General features: G+C 39.8%; 1 protein-coding gene across 1 annotated transcript in view; it reads left to right on the top strand.

Annotated features, from left to right (window-relative positions):
- WDR7 (WD repeat domain 7) overlaps positions 1 to 23,406 on the top strand; it is a 261,730-nt gene that overhangs the window by 30,216 nt on the left and 208,108 nt on the right. The window contains exons 9-16 of the mRNA XM_058168102.1: positions 2,221 to 2,340; positions 3,011 to 3,156; positions 4,364 to 4,478; positions 5,256 to 5,397; positions 6,929 to 7,171; positions 9,178 to 9,398; positions 13,402 to 13,597; positions 16,498 to 16,712. Of these exons, the coding sequence (XP_058024085.1) occupies positions 2,221 to 2,340; positions 3,011 to 3,156; positions 4,364 to 4,478; positions 5,256 to 5,397; positions 6,929 to 7,171; positions 9,178 to 9,398; positions 13,402 to 13,597; positions 16,498 to 16,712 (1,398 nt within the window). The remainder of the gene's footprint in view (positions 1 to 2,220; positions 2,341 to 3,010; positions 3,157 to 4,363; positions 4,479 to 5,255; positions 5,398 to 6,928; positions 7,172 to 9,177; positions 9,399 to 13,401; positions 13,598 to 16,497; positions 16,713 to 23,406) is intronic.

Below are 23,406 nucleotides of genomic sequence, written 5' to 3'. Positions count from 1 at the left end.
GGTTTGATGTTAATGCTTTATTTTACTGCAACAGAGGGATTCGGAAGTCAACTCTTCTTTTACTTTTTCTTAACTGTTCCTCGCTTTTTCCCCCTCCCTTCCCCCACCCCCACTGCTTTCCTATTTAATTTCATATTTTGTATGTTATTTTATTTTATAAGTCAATAAAATGCTAAATGGAAGGGGGAAAAATTACCCGAAAAGGAATTTTAAAACAATATACTGAATTTAAAAATAAGAAATAGGTAAAGATAAAGGTTCCCCTCGCACGTACATGCTGGTCGTTCCCGACTCTAGGGGGCAGTGCTCATCTCTGTTTCAAAGTTGAAGAGCCAGCGCTGTCCAAAGACATCTCTGTGGTCAGGTGGCTGGCATGACTCAATGCTGAAGGCGCATGGAGCACTGTTACCTTCCCACCAAAGGTGGCCCCTATTTTTCGACTTGCATTTTTTACATGCTTTCAAACAGCTAGGTTGGCAGAAGCTGAGACAAGTAACAGGAGCTCACCCCGTTACACGGTACTAGGGATTCGAATCACTGAACTGCTGACCTTTCGATGGACAAGCTCAGCATCTTACCCACTAAGCCACCGTGTCCCTTAAAAATAAGAAATACATACTGTCAAAAATATTTGTGTTAAATCAATCTTTCACGATAGGATTCATGGCTAGAAAACGAACGGGACAAGAGAAATAGAAAAGAGAAATTTAGAAAGGCGTAGTAGCGAAATAAAAAAAATGTATTGTAGATTATTGCATAAAAGACATAAATAAATAAAGTTTACTATCTAGAGTTCTGTGTGTTCAGATAGAATGAGGATAGTGATGCTAATAAATTAGTTTATCAAACCATACAGTTTTTACTGATCTGTCATTAGAACAGAGAACAAGTTTGGTGGTATGGTTAAGGCATCAGACTAGAAACCAGGAGGTCATGAATTTAGTCCTGCTTTAGACAGCAAACTAGCTAGGTGACCTTGGACCATTCACTTTCTCTTAGCCTTAGGAAGGAGGCAACCACTCTTTGAAAACCTTGTCAAGAAAACTACAACCATTTAGCCAGATGTTAAAATAATATTTAATAAAATACTCACAATGCTTTTGCTTTCAACACTTTTTCTATTTTTTTTAGAGAGAATTACTTCTGATACTGAATATATACTTTTTGCAGTGTTTTTGCATCTTGCCTCCTTGTATGGCCTCTCATACATGAGAACGATATATATTTTTTTCTGCAGATTTTTGATTTTCTGAATTGAAAAGTTTTATTGATCGTTTATATTTTTGCCGTGAGTTTCTGAAAATGTTCTTTAGGTACCCTGAAGATGTAAATTCCACTGAGTGTCTTTTGCTTTGTTTTTAAATTGAAAGGGTTTAATAAACAAATGCATTTTTTATAAAGCACTGATTGCAGCCACTATAAAAAAGGCTATTTTTATTTATGTATATTTCTTAATTTACAATTAATTTATGTCCTGCAATTACTTTTCTTAACTGTTCCTCGCTTTTTCCCCCTCCCTTCCCCCACCCCCACTGCTTTCCTATTTAATTTCATATTTTGTATGTTATTTTATTTTATAAGTCAATAAAATGCTAAATGGAAGGGGGGAAAATTACCCGAAAAGGAATTTTAAAACAATATACTGAATTTAAAAAAAAGAAATAGGTAAAGATAAAGGTTCCCCTCGCACGTACATGCTGGTCGTTCCCGACTCTAGGGGGCAGAGCTCATCTCCGTTTCAAAGTTGAAGAGCCAGCGCTGTCCAAAGACATCTCTGTGGTCATGTGGCCAGCATGACTCAATGCCAAAGGCACACGGAGCGTGTTTCCTTCCCACCAAAGGTGGTCCCTATTTTTCTACTTGCATTTTTTACGTGCTTTCGAACTGCTAGGTTGGCAGAAGCTGGGACAAGTAATGAGACCTCACCCCATTACCCCGCACTAGGGATTCGAACCGCTGAACTGCCGACCTTTCTATTGACAAGCTCAGCATCTTACCCACTAAGCCACCGTGTCCCTTAAAAATAAGAAATACATACTGTCAAAAATATTTGTGTTAAATCAATCTTTCACGATAGGATTCAAGGCTAGAAAACGAACGGGACAAAGAGAAATAGAAAAGAGAAATTTAGAAAGGCGTAGTAGCGAAATAAAAAAAAATGTATTGTAGATTATTGCATAAAAGACTTAAAATTTCTCCTTACTTTTAATCTCTTCCAAGGATACGGAACCAATCTTTGAAGAGGAATCTAAACCAATATATTGTCAGAACTGCCAGAGCATTTCCTTCTGTGCATTTACCCAACGATCACTTTTGGTAGTTTGTTCTAAATACTGGAGGGTAAGGATAACCAGTTAAGTGAAAGCTGGCGTTTCTTTGTGGTTCAGTCTGATGTACTTAAAATGTGCATAAGGCAAACATGCTGAGGAACTCTGGGAGTTGAAGTCCACAAGTCTTCAAAGAGCCAAGTTTGCAGACCCCTGGTCTACGGTGATTTCTAATTGCCTCAGGGTACATGAATTCATATATATAGTTGCTGGACTGCTGCTTTTATAGAAAACTACAACCATTTAGCCAGATGTTAAAATAATATTTAATAAAATACTCACAATGCTTTTGCTTTCAACACTTTTTCTATTTTTTTTAGAGAGAATTACTTCTGATACTGAATATATACTTTTTGCAGTGTTTTTGAATCTTGCCTCCTTGTATGGCCTCTCATACATGAGAACGATATATATTTTTTTCTGCAGATTTTTGATTTTCTGAATTGAAAAGTCTTATTGATCGTTTATATTTTTGCCGTGAGTTTCTGAAAATGTTCTTTAGGTACCCTGAAGATGTAAATTCCATTGAGTGTCTTTTGCTTTGTTTTTAAATTGAAAGGGTTTAATAAACAAATGCATTTTTTATAAAGCACTGATTGCAGCCACTATAAAAAAGGCTATTTTTATTTATGTATATTTCTTAATTTACAATTAATTTATGTTCTGCAATTACTTTTCTTTAGGTTTTTGATGCTGGAGATTATTCCTTGTTATGCTCAGTCCCAAGTGAAAATGGACAGACATGGACAGGAGGTGATTTTGTGTCAGCAGACAAAGTGATAATATGGACTGAAGATGGACAAAGTTTTATATATAAATTGCCAGCCAGGTATGTGATATTAAAAGGGCATAAATAAATAAAGTTTACTATCTAGAGTTCTGTGTGTTCAGATAGAATGAGGGATAGTGATGCTAATAAATTAGTTTATCAAACCATACAGTTTTTACTGATCTGTCATTAGAACAGAGAACAAGTTTGGTGGTATGGTTAAGGCATCAGACTAGAAACCAGGAGGTCATGCATTTAGTCCTGCTTTAGACAGCAAACTAGCTAGGTGACCTTGGGCCATTTACTTTCTCTTAGCCCTAGGAAGGAGGCAATGGCAAACTACTCTTTGAAAACCTTGTCAGGAAAACTACAGAGACTACTCAGGCAGTCTCTTAGAATAGCAATAGCACTTAGACTTAAATACTGCTTTATAGTGCTTTGTAGACTTCTCTAAGCGGTTTACAGAGTCAGCATGTTTCCCCCAAGAATCTGGATTCTCATTTTACCAACCTCGGAAGGATGGAAGGCTGAGTCAACCTTGAGTCAGTCAGAATCAAACTGCAGGCAGTTGGCAGTTGCATTCTAACCATTGTGCCACCACGTCTCCGTGGACATGTTTGATCGGTAGAACTATATATATATCAGTACATCCCAGTACTCTGAACTTGGGCATCATTAGGAAACTGTTATCAGCTTTATTTCTTTCTATGTGCAGAATAGAATTTCTTTTGATGTGTAAGAAAAGAAGAGAGAGGGACTGTGACAGAGATTAATAAATATGTTTGAACTTGCTTTATTAGGCAGTTTGTGATAAAGTTGATATTGTCAGTGTGTAGATGATTAGCTTTTTAAATTTCCCTGTGAGTAGTTAAATTTAGATCTGCAGAAATGTATTATTTCTACCTCTTTGCTAATTTTGTCAACTTAATTACTGTTAGATCGTATTGTACAAATAGATCCCGCATTTTAGAACTATTTTTCTTCTGTTGCTTTTCCATGTGGATTTCTACATTATTTCTACATTTATATTTAAATATTAAATATAACCCCTTCCCTTCTTAACTCAGTGTTTCTCAACCTTGCACTATAAGATGGGTGGAATAACTCCCAGAATTCCCCATCCAGGAATTCTTAAAGTTGCTGAAGTTAAGAAATACTGCTCTTATAGATCTATTCCATTATTATAATGTGGATGCTAAAGCTGCAATTTGAGATATGTTTTTTAATTGTTATACAAGCTGGTAGATATAAATATTCTGGTTTCCAGTTGCTTACCAGCTAGCAAGTCATTTCGAAGTGATGTTGGAAAAGTGATTGAAAACCTCAGTCCTCCTCAACTCTACTGTACACTAGACCAAGGAGAGCAGAAAACAGACAAACAGGTAAGATTTGACCTGCTTTCTTGTTTAGAAGCTTTATTAGGTTAGAAGCTAATAACCTGAAACACTTTTGAGATCATGGACACGTTGCTGCTTAGTTATATTTTGGTACCAATTTCATATTTTTTTCACTTAATATAAGAGTGCTTTCTAACAGGGAGATATATCTAGCAGTTTTGCAAATGTCCTTTTGGTATCCCAAAAATTCCTATTCTTCCAGATGTTTTTAAAAGGCATTTTGTTATACTGTATAATTTCATTAGGATACTTACTTTTTACAAAATTTTTATTTTCACGGTTTTTTAGGTGCAGTTTATTAAAACATCCTTTTGGGCTGTGTTATAGGGTGTTGCTGTTTTTATAGGTTTGCCCCAAAGATTCCAGATCTGGGGGAGATTGAAAATCAAATAAACAGTATTAGCTTTGCTTTGTATTTCTGTAATGTGCCTTTCCTGCACACGTCTTGAAATTATATTGTGTATTGATTGGTTAAAAGAGTACTAACAATTGCTGATACTGAATAACCTCTGTCTTGCACATACGCTATATATTGTACATATATACTATGTATCTTGCACATATACTGTATATTGTGCAAGTTAGATATACATTTTTAGTTATTCCTTTTATAAGACTATGTTTCCTGACATTCTTCAGTTAACTGTCCTGAAATTAAGATCTCACATAGGTATCATAGCATGACACAGGCATGATAGAATTGGGATTTACTCTACTTGTTTACTTGTCTAAAATGCTGTTTCATATCTTGTTGTTTTACAGTTATTAATCTGCCCTCCTGTCACTCAGTTCTTCTATGGCCGCAGGGAGTGTTTCCATAAATTACTAATCCAGGGAGACTCTTCAGGGAGGCTCACCATTTGGAGTATTCCAGATTCACTTGACAAGGAAAATATGACTGAAGGTAATAGTTGTCACAGAAGGTAGCAGCACCTAGTACTGTAACTTTCAAGAAGGATCAGCCTTGGTTTCTGTTTAAACAAGGAATCAGGAGACGGGGAGTTCTTGGTGCTCTCTGAGCTTGGTTGTTTGCTTGCAAATGTTTCATTATTCAGCTAAATCAAGGGTCCCCAGCCTTTGGGCTACGGTTCACTAGTGGGCCGTCAGCTGTTTGAAGATGGGCTGCAGAAACACTGGGTGAATCCGGGCACACCTACATCCCCACTTGTGTGAGCAGCAGGCGAGTGCGTGCACACACGCTCCATTTGCGTCAGCGGTGGGCAGGCGTGCACACCCACCGCTGACGTAAATGGAGCTGCGTGGGTGCGTGCTTGCTGGCCGCTTGCACGGAACCATCGCCTCTCTCCCCCACCCCTCCACCGGTCCACAAAACCCAAAAGTTTGGGAACTCTGAACTAGATAACCCTCACACTAATATTATAACTTAGTTGGATAAGGAAAAAGTCTGCAAGCAAACAACCAAGTTCAGAGGACACCCAAGAACTCCACAATTCAACCCAAAATTACAAATATTCTCTTCTATTAAGATCAGAAAATACCGAAGCTGTAAAGTAGACTGGTAAGATGAAAACATATCCCCAGGGATAAGCCATTTCTCTGTTGCTGCCATTGAGAGTCAGGCTCCACTTGAGGGAAGCGCTATCTGCATTTTATATTTAATTACAGGAATTAGCAGATTGGTTTATTTTATCCTTCCTACTCTTCTGCCCAATCTTTTAGAATTATTCCTCATTGTTTACTACCCTGCTCCTAGTAACTATAGCCAGTTTTTCCCTCCTAGTAAATTCCCTCCTTGCTGCTTCATTTATGATTCACAAAAGCAAATTCTAAACTGCTAAGCAAGGCCAGGCACAAGCTTACCATATTTTTCGGTGTATAAGATGCTCCAGAGTATAAGATGCACCTTAGTTTTTGGGGAGGAAGATAAGAAAAATAAAAATCTGCCTACCGGCATCTATCGGTATTCTTCAGGCTAGTGGCCTTAGCAAACAGCCTGCTCAGCTTCAGCACATTAGCCTGATGCAGCAGGAGCAGCTGATTGGTGGGTGGATCGGCCTCCCGGAATACCCTGAATCAGCTGTTTCCAGAGATGAACTTTAGCAGCAGGTTTGCTGGTTGTGAGCGTGCTACAAAAGCTCCGCGAGGTGCAGAGGCCAAAAACACAAACCAAGGGGGTGGGGAGCGATGGTCTGTGGCAATCCCTGCAGCCTGGAAGAGAAATAAAACGTGATACGCGGAGGCCAAAGGGTGAGGGCTGGCGGGTGGGTGGGGCTACATTTGGTGTATAAGACACACCCAAATTTTCACCCTCTTTTAGAGGGGAAAAATGCATCTTATACTCTGAAAAATATGGTAATTTTTTTAAAAAAGATTTTGATTTACTGAAAATTATCTGTGGCATTGCTTTTATTGAGCCTTTCATATATTTAATATTTTAAATGTATTTTGTGTTTTGTTTTTTTTTAAAAAAACAGGACTGCCGGTTACTACTACTACTTCTCTACAAGAAGCGTTTAGCAAACTCCACCCAGCTGGTATTATAGATCAGTTGAGTTTCATCCCAAATAGTGACGATCCTTTGAAGGTGACAGCAAGTGTCTACATCCCAGCACATGGGCGACTGGTTTGTGGTCGTGAAGATGGAAGTATTGTGATTGTTCCAGCCACTCAGACTGCCATAGTTCAGCTTTTGCAAGATGAACATATGTGCAGAAGAGGTGTGTGAAATAATAAGGGCTCAGGGATGATTTATTAAATCATGGGCATTAAATTGGTTATCTGTACAGGTAGTCCTTGACTTACGACCACAATCGAGCCCCAAATTTCTGCTGCTGAGACTTTCGTTAAGTAAATACTGCCCTATTTTACGATCTCTCTTGCCATAGTTATTAAGGGAATCACTGGAGTTGTTAAGTAGGTGACCTGATTCTTAAGTGAATCTGGCTTCCCCATTGACTTTGCTTGTCAGATGGTCACAAAAGGTGATCACCTGGGACAACCAGCATAAATATGAGTCAGTTGCCAACATCTGAATTGTGATCACTGAATCACACTTACGAATGGTCGTAAGTGTGAAATGCAGTTGATAACTTCTTTCAGTGCCACTGTAACCTTGAACTGTCACTAAATAAATTGTTGTAAGTTGAGGACTACATGTATTCATATTCAACTGATACAGAAGAAGCTTATGTGTGGAATAATTATTGCTTGAAATTGTTATAATCGTTAAATTATTATTTTTTAATTTACAAATTATACCGAAAGTACTTTGAGTTTATTTCTCAATGATACAGCAATATTTCAAAGAGTTGAACGCATTTCATAAAAATAAATTTTAATTGTCCTCATTTATTTTGTTCCAGTGCCTTGCATTTGTAACCCAAAGAGGGTAATAGGATCAGAATACCCATGAATATTGTAGACTGTGTAATAAATCTGTTGTAGGACCAGTCAATGATTATTGTTACTGCAAAGATTGGAATGTATGGATGCTAATATCTTTGTGGTAGCAAAAGGGTACTTGGCCAGTCAATCAATTTGGTGATGATGATCTTGAAAATAACTCAAAAACTGAAGCTAGTTGTGAATACAGGGATACACTTCAGTACATTCACATAATACTACTGCTTGGCAAGTTACAATAGCTCCCACTAGTGTGCAATTTAAGGTGCTGGTTGTCATGTGCAAAGCCTTTCAGGGCACAAGGCTGAGTTGTATGTAGGCTTCAGTTATTTTTGCCTAGTAAGAGGTATGTGTTCTTTTGTCAGTGTTGTTCCTACCATATGGAACAACATACTTCTAAGATTCAGGTGGCCTTAATCCTATCTTCCTTATGGAAGACAATGGTTTTCCTATTAGCACAGTGCCACAATGTTAGATGACCTCTTTATTATTTTAGGGTGTTACTTGTGCAGATATACCAGGCAAGGTGTCTTTTGTTTGGATGACCTTTGGTTGCTTTTAACTGGGTGTAAGCTGTCCAGAGTCATATACAAGTTGGCAACAGAATTAAACAATTGAACAAATTAAATAAATAAGGTCTTTTAAACGGTAGCCATCTTCAATAAGTGTGATTTTCAGTCTTCCTTCTCTGAGTTTTTCATTCTCTTACAAAGGTTCCTGATTTGGATACATCTTACTTTTTGCGCATATATTTTCCATTTTCTTGAAGGAAGACAGTGTTTCTTTCAAGCTTTTGTTCATTTGTTGGTTTATCATTGAAACCCCAAGTTATTAACTATCACTTCAAACGGACTTGACTCTGTTGGTTAAAGTGAGAGTTAGAAAGAGATATATCTTAGACCCTGGAAGGCGAAATGTATCTAGCAGCTTTTTTGTACATATTTCATGCACTGGCCATCGAATATGTAGCAGTGCATGTACCATTTTGTCATAGGGAATTGATCCCCCATCTTCTTTTAGCTTCACTGCATGTGATGCTGAGTATGCTACATGCTAAATGCCAATTTTATTAACAAGTAGCAAATTAAATGGGAGTAACCTCATCAAAAAAAAATAGATTGAAAATGAACTAAATTAGAAATGGAATATCAAGACTTTATCACTAATATCTTTTCATACTGTACAGTGTTATTTGCATATCTTCATTACGCAAACGCACATGTGCTCCTGTTTCATTTTCTTCTTATCTTGAAATGACCAAGAATGCCTGCGGACCCAAAATATGTGGCATTTTGTGTTTTCTTCTGCTTTAATGTTTTAGGTTGGCCACCTCACAGAACTCTGCGGGGTCATCGAAACAAAGTCACCTGTTTGCTGTATCCTCACCAGGTTTCCTCTCGTTACGATCAAAGATACCTGGTCTCAGGTGGAGTAGATTTTTCGGTCATTATATGGGACATCTTTTCTGGAGAAATGAAGCACATCTTCTGTGTGCACGGTGGAGAAATCACTCAGCTTTTGGTTCCTCCAGAAAATTGCAGTGTAAGTTAATGAACATCTCGTTTTGCTCGTGCCTCTCTTAAGACTAATGTAAAGAATAATATTTCAAGACTTGAAATTGTTTTGATGAAAATCCTTTTTTATTATTAGTTTAATTTGTGTTTATAAACTTTTATTTTATTTTCAAAAATTGGAATATCATTTTGAAAGGTAGCGTAAAGCAGGGGTCTCCAACCTTGGCAACTTGAAGACTTGTGGACTTCAACTCCCAGAATTTCTCAGCCAGCTTTGCTGGCTGAGGGATTCTGGGAGTTGAAGTCCACAAGTCTTCAAGTTGCCAAGGTTGGAGACCCCTGGTGTAAAGGACAGTGTGCAACAGAGTTGGCTGAAAGATGGGCGGCTATATAAATGTTTTAAATAAAATAAATGAAACAAAAAACAGTAAAGCAGAATATCCAAAGTACCATTTAAATACAAATACTTGTATTATGCATACACTCACTCATACCTTCAGAAGTGACAGAATAATTTGTCCAATTTGTGAGATTATTGCGAACTTAATTCCTGCTGAATTCAGTGTTTAAATTGTGAACAGAAATTCACCAGTACTTTGATATTTGCAATTTAGGAGATGTTGCTGTAGTAACAAAGGGACTAATGGGAATAGATGCGCACAAATATCCATCAGTGGAAAATAATAAATAGAATTATTTGAAATAATGATACGGTGTAGAACATTTTACACAAAACTGTATATTTGGGAAATGATTTATAAAAATAAAGGAGAATATTTGTAGCTCGGAGATGAAATGAGGGGTCCTTGGTGGTCTCTGAGCTTGCTTGTTTTCTTGCAGGCATTTCATTACTCTAACTAGGTAACATCAGTGCTAGTAAGGAGTGCAGTTTGCTGTCAGTTTATATTCAGGTGTCTTACCTGTCTGTGTGGGTGGGGCGGTCTTAGAGAGTCTTTGGATGGGCTGTTTACTAATAGCTCTTTGGCAATTTCTTGATTGGAGTATTGCTTACTTGATTGTTGGTCTGAAGTTAACCTTGGAGTTAATCTGTGCTGATCTGAGTGCTGATTACTAATGGAGAGGTGCTGCAGTCTTCTTCTCTCTTGGGTTGTTGGTTGTCTCTTTTGCATAGTCTATAGGTGTTGTTAATGTCTATGTGAGCCGAGGTGGCACAGTGGTTAGAGTGCAGCACTGCAGGCTACTTCAGCTGACTGCTGGCTGCAGTTTGGCAGTTCAATATCACCAGGCTCAAGGTTGACTCAGCCTTCCATCTTTCTGAGGTGGGTAAAATGAGGACCCAGATTGTTGCGGGCAAGAGGTTGACTCTGTAAACCGCTTAGAGAGGGCTGTAAAAGCACTATGAAGCAATATATAAATCCAAGTGCTATTGCTATTACTATGTGTGTATTGATGGCTGATTTGTCAGAGTGTCAGGCTTCTAGAAATTCCCTGGCATTTTTGGACTTTTAAGAGAGCACCAAAGCCCCCTCAAAATATATAGTCCTTAAAGCAAAGATTCCCAATCTTGGCAACTTTTAAGACATGTGGATTTCAACTCCCAGAATTCCCCAGCCAGGGAAATTCTAAGAATTGAAGTCCACATATCTTCAAAGTTATCAAGATTGGGAATCCCTGCCTTAGAGGATTCCTGCTTAGAAATTCCTGGAAGTTATATAGAAAACAGGAAAAGGGGAGAAAACCCCACAGTTAATAGATGGTATAGGCTGCCAGACCCAATCATTTTTATGCTCTAGATTTTAGACTGCAATAAGCCAACTTGTTTGGCGGGAATTAAAGTCTCATTTAGCTTTCGGCTCACTATACAAAGAGTTATTTTATTGTGTTTAAATACCTTACATGAATGCCAAGCCATATAAATAACAATATCTTGTTCTAGCCTTTCCCAGTGTGTTACCCTCCCAATGTAATGGATTGTGACTTCTGTAATTCCCAGTTGCCGGCTGTGGTGGCTAGGAATTAATGGGAGCTGGTATGTAATCTTTTGGAAATCATACTGTCAGCGTTCCAGAGAAACCCAACTCCAATTAAAAACTCTTGAGACAGGCATTTCTCATAGTTCCCATTTATTAGAGTAGATATACTGCCACAGCTGGAAACACCCGAATCTGAGAGTTCCAGGTTTTCCCTTGGTAAATCAAAACCCCAAATTCAGCCCCTGCACCCATCAGTCCATCACATCCCATCTTGAGATACCCCTTCAACCACTCCTTCTCCAGATGCAGGACTGTTTTGACCTTGACCAAAAAGAAGAATGCTATTTTGTCTAACTACAACCCCCCTACTAAATCCCCCCTCCTAATTTCCCAAGCACAAGAAGGTGGCAGCATGGAAGCTTCCGGTCTTAATATGGCTTCCAAAGCTGACACACATATTCTATCCATCCCAATCTTTTTAATAAACACGTTTTTGTACTGAAAAGTTTGCACATTCAGGCTTTCCTTTCTTCCTGAGGAATATGATTAGTGCTGAATATTTTACTTGTGCTACTTTTGAATCTTAGTTAACAGAGAACTGTATCAAGGCACCTTTTGCACTGGTTGATTCCCATATTCCTTTCTAAGCTTACTTTCTCTAAAACCATGTCCTATCATTACTGTGACCTCTCATAATATGTATCTTATTATGGTACGCATGTGTTCTGTCCTCCTCCGCCTCCGTCCGAATGATGGCTTAATTAGCCGGCACTATCAGCTCTGGCGGCAAAAGAGCCAGCGTCTGCCAAGAGCCCTCGTTATCTTCCATGACGCTGGTGAGTCACAAACTTCAGCTCTAGTCAATCAGTGGATTTGCCTGTTACAAAGAGACACACCAGCTCTGGCTGCCTTTTATATCCTGTGGGGTGTGGCTCCATGACTCAGCACTTCCTAGGCCTGCCCCTCCCCTGCTTCTGTTGTTCCCTTCTCTCCTGCCTACAAAACCTAGGATTCAACCATGCCTGATTGCTGTCAGCTGGGTCTGCAGGCGTGGCCTGGGGTGGGAAAGAGTCAGGGGATGGAGGCCTCATTATTTCTTCCACCTGGCCTGCTTCTGGCTCCTGGAGCTGAGCCAGGGGAGCCGGTGCTCCTGAGGTAAGTCCTGACGGCCCTTCCCCCTCACTTTCCAAGTCACTTTCTGGCAGCAGGGCCGGCTCGGGGGGCGCAGACACAACAGTATGCGACAATTAAGAAAATTCCCATTGTACTAAATCACTGACGAAAGCTTGTCTGGCTTGCATATTGATGTAACTGTTGTTTAATAATGTAAGCAATAATGGTATTGTCTGTCTTGCCTTAAAAAGAGAAGGCAAGAAGTGTCTTTCTTTAATTCGTGGACTGAGAATATCTTATCTTTTGAATTTCAAAGCCTTCCTCGAAATTGCCATCATGGTCAGACCTTCAGCAGTGCTGAACTGAAAGCACTTTTGCATTTTGTCCACAATAACTTGCAAAACACATCTGATGTAGAGAGTAAATGTTATAATTAAAGTGAGCTGATTTAGGCTTAAGTGTTCATACTGTGGTAACTTGTGATTTATGGGTTTTAAGATTAGAGAGGGTAGTTGATGGAAAGTAGGATGTAACCATAGAGAGGGAAAACATAAAATAAAATATGTATCTATAAGCGTTCTCAAGAATACTGGAAGCCGTTTCTTTAAAACTGCCTCTCCTCTCCTCTCCTCCCCTCCCCCTCCCCTCCCTCTTCCCCTCCCATCTGTTTTCTATTTTCTATTTTCCATATTTCCTTTTCATTTCATTATTGCTTCTCTTTATTCTTCTTTAATTCAAAGTTATTACTGTTTTTATTTCTGTTGAAAAACTTCTTCAATTAAAAACCGTGTTTTAAAAATGTTCACACTGTGGTTGGTAGAATTCAAGCTGTTAACCTCCTTTTTTTTTTTTTTGCTCGCCACACAATTTGCCCTAATTTACTCCATAAGGAAAGAACATTTGTTTTCAATATAAAAGATTGAAAATATAAAAGATTTACCACTAAGAGAAAGATGATCAAAGATACCGTTTTCTCATTTTCAGTCAAGAGTGCAGCACTGCGTGTGTTCTGTTGCCAGTGACCACTCAGTAGGACTTCTAAGTCTACGTGAAAAGAAGTGCATCATGTTAGCCTCCCGGCATCTCTTTCCCATTCAGATCATAAAGTGGAGGCCTTCAGATGACTACCTTGTTGTTGGTTGTACAGATGGTTCTGTATATGTGTGGCAAATGGATACTGGTAAGTTATCTATGTGCAAAGGACTTCTTTTTAATGATGTAGGACAGCGCGGTCGCCAACCTTTTCACCTTGGCAAACCGGCGGTGGTGAGGGAGAGGGAATGGTTTCGCACGAGTGTGTGTGTGTGTGTGTGTGTGTGTGTGTGTGTGTGTGCCGCCCACCATTTGTGTGGTCCGGTTCCAAACAGGTGGCGGCTCAGCACTGGGTCACGGCCCAGGGGTGGTGGTGGGGGGCTGATGTAGAGAGTGATTCAATGCTACTATTTAATCTTCTGTTAACAAAGGAGAGTCATTTCTAGGTTTATTTTTTGAAAGAAATCTCTTTTCAGAAATATCCCTGCAAACTGTCAAGATTCCAAGTAACAGACCCATACCAAGCAAAACTTGGAGGCCGATGAATTCCTCAAAGAATAGCTTTACTGGGTATATCATATTGGCACGAATCTGGTGAAAACCGACTCTGATGGTTCCCGCAGTTTTCACCTAATTAAAAGTTTTTTCCCTCAACCCCAAAACAATCAGTCACATGGCGCAATCATATCGCTGTCTGGTTGCCTGGTGACATCACTCTTCCTTCCTCCGGCCAGGTGTGAGAACGTCCTTAGTTCCCAAGAGAAAGTATTTTATTTTGACTACACAACCCCGCTATCTCTAGTCCCCACTCCCTATCCCTCAGCTCCAGTGTGGCAGCACTGAAGCTCCAAGATGGCTTCGGCCAGGCCAGCTTCAGGGTTGACACAAACTAGCAATGCCTTTCTAATACAAGAAAAGAGGAAGAAGTTAGAAATACCTTTTTCTTTGACTTGAGACATATATTTCTTGTTAGACTTAGCAAGGCAAAGAAATCTGTTCCTAAATTTTAATAATATTTTTTTAAACAATGCAGATAGGACTCGCTTTAACATCCTTTCGTTCAGTGACCCTTTACAATTATAAGCTTGGTGAAAAAATTGAGTTTAAACCGGCCTTTGAACTTACGACTGTTGCACTGTGGTTACATCATGAAGTTCAAGCCAATTACGACCTCTCTCTGCCCCTCCCCTGCTCCCCAGCTGATCTTCATAGTTTTTGTCTGCTTTTAAGTTAAACTCACCATTATTGGCCTTCTGTGAGGAGATGCTCTGAGGCTCTGGGGCTTTTTACCACACAGTGGCTCTGGGACGGCTTCCAGCTTCACATCCTACTCCTACTCAGCAGTAACTACCCCCAGGTCCCCCACTCCTCACTGGTCACCAATGCACTCTTGTGCAACCCAGGGGTGAAATGCTACCGGATTGGACCAGATCGTGCCATGCGCTAGCGATCGTGGCCGGTAGTTTAGCGATTCTGGTAGCGATAGCCGAGCAAAGCTCCGCCCACCCGCCCAGGTGTCATTACTTCCTGGTTTTAACCCGGAAGTAATGTGTTTTTTATCTTCTGTGCATGCGCAGAAGGCCTGCATGTGACACATGCGCGTGGTGTGTGCACTTCCGAGCCGGTAAGGAGGGGTAAGTAGATTTCACCCCTGCTGCAACCTCACCCAGCCCCATGGTGTTTGTGCCCCACCTTGCCAGCCATCTGTGTACTTTCAGCACATTCTCCCCTCTGCATTCCTACTGTGCCTCACTGGCCACCCACTTGCTCTCGGGTACTCCCACCTGATTAATAATCCACAATTGTCACTTAGTGGCAGAAATTCTGGTCCCAATTATGACCATTAACCAAGGATTACCTGTGTTCACTGAAGAACTATAGACGCCCGCTTGATGTAGTTATTAAGATTTGGTCGCCACGATGTAAAAAAGATGCTGAGACTATAGAAAGAGTGCAGAGAAGAGCAACAAAGATGATTAGGGGACTGGAGGCTAAAACATAGGAAGAACGGTTGCAGGAATAGGGTATGTCTAGTTTAATGAAAAGAAGGACTAGGGGAGACATGATAGCAGTGTTCCAATATCTCAGGGGTTGCCACAAAGAAGAGGGAGTCGGGCTGTTTTCCAAAGCACCTGAGGGTAGAACAAGAAGCAATGGGTGGAAACTGATCAAGGAAAGAAGCAACTTAGAACTAAGGAGAAATTTCCTGACAGTTAGAACAATTAATAAGTGGAACGACTTGCCTGCAGAAGTTGTGAATGCTCCAACACTGGAAATTTTTAAGAAAATGTTGGATAACCATCTGACTGAGATGATGTGGGGTTTCCTGCCTGGGCAGGGGGTTGGACTAGAAGGCCTCCAAGGTCCCTTCCAACTCTGTTGTTATGTTATGTTAAGATACTAAATTAGAATCCGGGAGACTGAGTTTTCCTCATAAGACTTGTGGAAACATGCCTTTTTTGTCACAGTGCTTATCTTCTGGAACAGGAGTCTCCAACCTTGGCAACTTTAAGACCTGTAGACTTCAACTCCCAGAATTCCTCAGCCAGCATGTGCTGGCTGAGAAATTCTGGGAGTTTAAAGTCCACAAGTCATAAAGTTGCTAAGGTTGGAGACTCCTGTTCTGGAACACCTAAATCACCTAAATCAGATTGGCTGAGAATCAGGAAGTTAAATGACCAACTGAGAGGTCTTTTTTTGTTGATTTTGTTTACTCTCAACAACCACTGTAGGTTTTTTTTCCTGCTTGTTAATTTGCTTTTTTAAATCATTTTTATTTTGGTGGCTGCCTACCACCGTTGCATTTGTGAGACGGGTTATAGTTATAAACAGAACAAATTAAATTTTAGAATTCACCAAGAAACTAAATTCCAGTCTTCCATCAATAAGACCACTTCCTTTGAATGCTTTTGTTGACTGGAGCTCCGTAAAGCAAATTGTTTCTGGTCCTAAGGAAGTTGTTCTGCTCGTATTGTAAAGCATGCAAAGCAGCCGGCCTACAGCTAAGCTGGGGTTTTTTTATCCTTTTTTTTTTGGCATTTTCTTCAGGTGCATTGGACCGATGTGTAATGGGAATAACGGCAGTTGAGATCCTGAATGCTTGTGATGAAGCTGTACCGGCTGCAGTTGATTCTCTCAGCCATCCAGCTGTCAACTTAAAGCAGGCAATGACCAGACGTAGCCTCGCTGCACTAAAAAATGTGGCTCACCAGAAGCTTCAGACACTCGCTACGAATCTGTTGGCATCTGATTCCGCCGATAAAGTAAGGTCTTAAATTGTTCTTTTAGAATAGAATAGAATAGAATAGAATAGAATAGAATAGAATAGAATAGAATAGAATAGAATAGAATTTTTTATTGCCCAAGTATGATTGGACACACAAGGAATTTGTCTTGGTGCATATGCTCTCAGTGTACATAAAAGAAAAGAATCATAAGGTACAACACTTAATGATAGTCATAGGGTACAAATTTAACACTTAATGATACAACACTTAATGATAGTCATAGGCTACAAATAAGCAATCTTAAAATTAAGCAATTTTAAGTAATTGCTGGCTGCATCTCAATACAGTGTAGAAATGCCTCTTCTCTGTGCTGGTGAGAGGACAGTCTTGGTGAAGGTTGCAAAATGAGGAGATGAAAAATTCATCCTTCCTTTCCCCTTCAGTCCAGCACAGGCAATTTTCCATTTCTAGAACTTTGCCCTTTGATCTAGAATTCCAGGGATTATATTTTTTACAGTCAGGTTCCATTTTCTATAGTCTGAAATCATTTTAAACCCCTTTAGAGACCATTATTACCAAACACAATCAAGCAGATTTAAGCATACATTCTGTGTGTTTCCAGATTCGTATACTTGTGTCCGTGTACTCCCTCAAGTTACAAAATCCATGGAGTCTTCTGGCTCCAAGTTCTGAGGTAGCTTGCCATTGCTTTCTTCCTAGGGCTAGTGAGACCATCTGGCCAAACATGTGCCTAAGGCAGGATTAGAACTCAGACTATTCTCTATAGCACTACACCAAACTGGCCTTCAAAACACACACTTTAACAGAAACAAACTTTACACCATCCTTAGCTAGCTTATAATTCCTGTTCTTCTAGAACAGGCTATGTTTAGAAGATGCAATCAGTATAGTCCTCTGTTTTTCTTGCCCTTTTCTGTGTTGTTTCATTTCCAGATATTTCAAAGGCAAAACTTTTTCTCATTTCACTAGAGAGGGCTGTCTTACGGCTTATGGGAGCAAAATCATGTCATACTCAGGATGGTCTCCTTCTGAAATTTAGAAAGAAATTAACATTCCATAGTACTATGAAGGCAGGCTGGTTCCACATTAGTCACCTTGGAAAGAAATTGATTTATTTAATAGTTTTAAATTTTGCCTATAGATTACAGGCTATAGATTATCCAGAAGAAAATGTAACTATGTTTCTCTTAAACAAATCTGTGTGTAAACGAATTTGGGCAAAATTTAACTTTTGCAGAGCTTTATATCTCGCTTTTAATATTTTGCTAGAATCAAATAAGTGTGGGAAATTCAGAAATATAGAGGATGATGTTTAAAATCCTGAGCTAATGTTTTATGTTTTCTTTTTTAAAATGAAGATGTTGGTCTTAGAAGAGGTACATAAGAGGTTTGATAAAATCTAAAATAAATTCACGTTTCTTTTCCTTTTACTTCCATTTTACTGTCTTGTCCCTTCAACTTTGCAATATTGAAAATAAGTTAATGAGTGCAAGAAAATATAAATATACTTTGAGATATAAATACACTTTGAGTATCTGTATTTTTAGAGAAAAATACCCTTTATTTACTTTTCTAGTCTTTCAGTTGTCCAGACAATGGTACTACATAGCAGTATGGTGTTTTTTTTTTAATTTTACATGGTTCAAACCTCTGGCATTCAGGACTCCCAGCTTCTGGCTGTCCTGGCCTGACTAAGGAAACTGGCTATAAATCAGATGGTTATGAGGGATTGGAAAGAATCATAAATAAGGCTTGGCTTCAGGCAGAATAAGGCACTGTCAGTACCATGGAGAGCTCCCTGTGAAAGATGACAGGTTGGATTCATTCTTAGGAGAGTAGCTGCCAGCTGAGACTTTAAGAAGACTAAAGGTAAAGGTAAAGGTTCTCCTCGCACATATGTGCTAGTCATTCCCAACTCTAGGGGGCACTGCTCCTCTCCGTTTCAAAGCCGAAGAGCCAGCGCTGTCCGAAGACGTCTCCGTGGTCATGTGGCCGGCAAGACTAAACACAAAAGGCGCACGGAACGCTGTTCCTTTCCCACCAAAGGTGGTTCCTATTTTTCTACTTGCATTTTTTATGTGCTTTCGAACTGCTAGGCTGGCAGAAGCTGGGACAAGTAACGGGAACTCACCCTGTTACACGGCACTAGGGATTTGAACCGCTGAACTGCCGACCTTTCGATCGACAAGCTCAGCATCTTAGCCACTGAGCCACCACATCCCTATTATATAATATAATATATATAATATAACAACAGAGTTGGAAGGGACCTTGGAGGCCTTCTAGTCCAACCCCCTGCCCAGGCAGGAAACCCTACACCATCTGAGTCAGATGGTTATCCAACATTTTCTTAAAAATTTCCAGTGTTGGAGCATTCACAACTTCTGCAGGCAAGTCGTTCCACTTATTATTAGTTGTTCTAACTGTCAGGAAATTTCTCCTTAGTTCTAAGTTGCTTCTTTCTTTGATCAGTTTCCACCCATTGCTTCTTGTTCTACCCTCAGGTGCTTTGGAGAACAGCCCGACTCCCTCTTCTTTGTGGCAACCCCTGAGATATTGGAACACAGCTATCATGTCTCCCCTAATCCTTCTTTTTATTAAACTAGACATACCCAGTTCCTGCAACCGTTCTTCATATGTTTTAGCCTCCAGTCCCCTAATCATCTTTGTTCCTTTGTTAAGAAGGCTACGATCCACTAATAAAAACATAAGCGTGCCCTGATGGATTGGCCATCTAGTCCAACACTATTTTAAAGTGGCCAATTAAATGCACAAGGAAGCCAAGTAGCCTCTCAGAAGACGGCTTTCAGAGGCAATCACATTGCCATGAAGACAAAGAATCATTGATCCCCATGACTTCCATGAATTGGTCCAGTCCTTTTTTTGAAGCCAGCCAAGCTAATATCCCTCATTACATGTCATGATGGCAGATTCCAAAGTTTAATGACACGTTGTGTAAAAAAAAAAAATCTTATATAATCCCCTAGTTTTGTCCTTTCATAGGCTTAAAGAGACTGGCCTTTTCTGAAGTTTCAGACTGCTGTGTCATTGAGGGCCTCCCAAGTCTATGGTGGCTAATCCTCAGAATTGGGGCTATTGGATAATGAGGAAGGGTAATATCCCCAGGTTGGATAGCAGAAGAGGGAGCACTGAGGACAATTGTTGACTGATCTTTTGAATTTCAAAGTCTTCCTAGAAATTACCTTCATAGTCAGTCCTTCCACCCTGCTGAGCTGATAGCACTTCTGCATTCAGCCTTTGCTTGCAGGTGCATGTTGTAACTCTGCTCTAGAGACATGGAATTATAGAATAGAATAGAATAGAACAGAATAGAATTTTTTTTATTGGCCAAGTGTGATTGGACACACAAGGAATTTGTCTTGGTGCATATGCTCTCAGTGTACATAAAAGAAAAGATTCTAAGGAAGGATGTGTGGAGTTTCTGAAACATAAGCAAATGCATAAGTTATAGCAGGGATGTCAAACTCAGGGCCCAGATCCGGCCTATGGGGTGCTTAGATATGGCCCTTGGGGCCGCCCTGGAAACAGCAAAGGACCAGCCTGCAGTGCCTCTGCCAGCAAAAACGGAGCTCAGGAGGGCTGCATGTGGCCTACCCCAGCCCCCCCCCTCCCGAGGTGAAACACAACCCTGATGCAGCCCTCAATGAAATCGAGTTTGACACTCCTGAGCTATAGCTTTGAATAAAGAAGGTTGCAAGTTATGTCCACAGCATTTTAGCTTAGGCTGGGATAAACTGTATCTGAAACCCTTGAAAAAGACTGTCTTGAGCTTGACAGACGAAAGATCTAACTTCTGATTTGTTGAAATGTAGTCTGGAGTTCATCATATTCAGCGTTTTGTCCAGGAACTTTCTAAGCACCTGATTCTGGAGACATAACACCATTCTGATCCTTTTCAAATATTTAATTGCTTTGCCTGCAGGAGCTGAGACTGTGTTGTAGCAGTGGGTGTTAAGCATTACTCAAACTTAAGAGCATCATTAAATTACTAGCATCTTAAATAATTGACTCGGTTCAGCAGTTGGTTTGACCTAAGCTGCTTATCACAATATTGAATTAAAATGTAATTATTCCATTGCAGCTGATTCTTCCTTTCTTTGGATGCAGTAAAGGGAATCTTTTGTGTTCCAGTAGAAATCTTTAAGCAGTCTCAATCTTACTGAGAATACCTTTTCCTTTCAGGTTTTCCATTTTGATATTGTTAGGCATCTGAATAAGCAGCAGGTTACTTTCAGCAGATTTTTTTTTCAAGTTACATTGATATATATATATTTCTATATATATAAAATCAGCAAAACAAATAAGCAGATAGCAAACAAGATGGTGATTCCAAGCAACATCAAAACTCATGAAGGTTTTTTCCCCAACCACCTAACCCAGGGCGTGTAAGAACAGCCAAGTCTTCAAGGCCCCCCAAAACATTATCAGGATGAAAGCCACACAAATTGCAGTGCGGAATCTTCATTTCAGAAGATGGACACTAAAACAGAAGTCGCATCTCCTGAATCTCAAAAATTGATTCTGTATAATTGAAGGGACCTCAAGCATATCAATACTGTCAGTTCATATTGGCCGGACAATCATTATGGTTCCTCAAATAACCATGACATAGTATGCATGGCCTATATAGGCCTTTATAGGTCATAAGCAGCACCTTGAATCACAGCTGGAAACATACACCTTATGCAGTGGTAAGATTCAAATTTTTTTTACTACTGGTTCTGTGGGCGTGGCATGGCTTGGTGGGTATGGCAGGGGAAGGATACGGCAAAATCCCCATTTCCTCCTGAACAGCTGGGACTCAGGAGGCAGATAATAGATGGGGGCGGGGCCAGTCAGAGGTGGTATTTACTGGGTCTCCGAACTACTCAAAATTTCCACTACCGCTTCTCCAGAACTAGTCAGAACCTGCTGAATACCACCTCTGACCTTGTGAAACAGAGGTGTCACACGGATTAAGAAAAACACACCCACCATTGCCCACACTGCTGCATTCTGGACCAGTTGAAACTTCTGAGAGGTGTTCAAGGTCAGCCCCATGTAGACCACAGTACTTGAGCGGTGATGCAACTACAGCATCAGTAATGTTTGCCAAGTTGAGGACTACCTGTATAGTTTTCTCCTTGAGAAAATCCATCCGTGAGATGTTTTCAACTGTTGTTCATCAACATTGAAAGCCTTTTTCACAATCTTTAAGAGTCACAACTTTTTAACAAAGCCAGAACACAGAAGCTGAGAATGGACTCTTGTTCTAAATTCAGCATGACTGTTGAATAATATAGAACATAGGCTGAATTAGAAAGAGCGGGCATAGTCATACTCCAGTCAGTATCAAGGATGAAACTGTAGAGGTGGTCAATAATATTAAGTATCTGGGGGTTCAGATAACTAACAATATGAACTGGCCTCTCCACACGTCATCCTTAGTGAAGCATGTAAACCGGCGTCTGCATTTCCTGCGTCAGATGAGGAGAGCACATTTTACTCCTTCTGTCCTGGACACTTTTTACAGAGGCACGATTGAGACCATTTTAACCAACTGCATCATCACTGTTTGGTTTGGTGGTAGCAGCGCTTCAGATAGAAAGTCCATACAGAGAGTGGTAAGGACAGCTGAGAAGATTATAGGAAGCTCGCTTCCCGTTATTCAGGATACTGCTTATAAGCACTAAATTGAGCCCAAAATTTCTTAACATTTGTTAAGTGAGTTTTGCCCCATTTTATGAGCGACCTTGCCACAAAATGAATCACGGCAGTTGGTAAGTTAGTCACCCAGTTGTTAAGTGAATCTGGCTTCCCCATTGTCTTTGCTTGTCAGAAGGTTGCAAAAGGGGATCACATGACCTTGGGATGCAGGCACGGTCCTAAGTATGTACTGTTTGCCAAGCGTCTGAACTTTGATCACATGATCATGGGGAATGCTTCAAGAGTCGTAAGTGTGAAAAACGATCATCAGACACTTTTTTCAGTGCCGTCGTAACTTTGAACGGTCACTAAATGAATTGTCATAAGTCGAGGACTACCTGTATTTAATAGCCTCAGAATTCTGCTTTGACCCATTCTCCTTGGATGACAATGATTCACTATAGATGACCTTACCATGGATTTTCGAAGACATAATGATCAAGGAATCTGCAGTTCCTCATTATATAAATTTCATTGAACAAGTATTTCAGATTTATATGGCGTAATATGATGGGTTTTTTTTGATTATCACTTTGACAGGAGGATTTAGGAACTGAGATGAACAGATATCAAGCATAATTAGAAGTTCTGTGTTCTTCAGAACAAAGAGTTGCTTTGCTCTTTAACAGCAGGACAGTAGAGGGCATTAGAGATCTACTTTTTGTTAGATTCATAGTTCTAGAGATTTTAGACATTTTATATAGATTTTTTTATTTGCAACCCCTCCACACACCTGGCTATATAGATTTTAGCCAGGTTTAAAATCAATGAAACCCACATGTGTAAAGCTGGGAAACAGGATTGCTAGTAAGCTCTAACATGACCATTTTTCTATTATACATTTTTGGATCATTTCCGCCACAAGCTTAAAACTAAAAACAAACAAACCATGAAATGCCAGAATAAAGCCAAAAAAAACACAACTTCTTATACCTTTCTAATAATGTAAAATACTAAAAGGAAGCCGGATCCGCATGCGGTGCAATATTTAATATAGAGATGC

The sequence above is a fragment of the Ahaetulla prasina genome, chromosome 2 (genome assembly GCF_028640845.1).
Source record: "Ahaetulla prasina isolate Xishuangbanna chromosome 2, ASM2864084v1, whole genome shotgun sequence".
Taxonomy (NCBI): Eukaryota; Metazoa; Chordata; class Lepidosauria; order Squamata; family Colubridae; genus Ahaetulla; species Ahaetulla prasina.
This window is presented reverse-complemented; position numbering and strand designations above follow the sequence as displayed.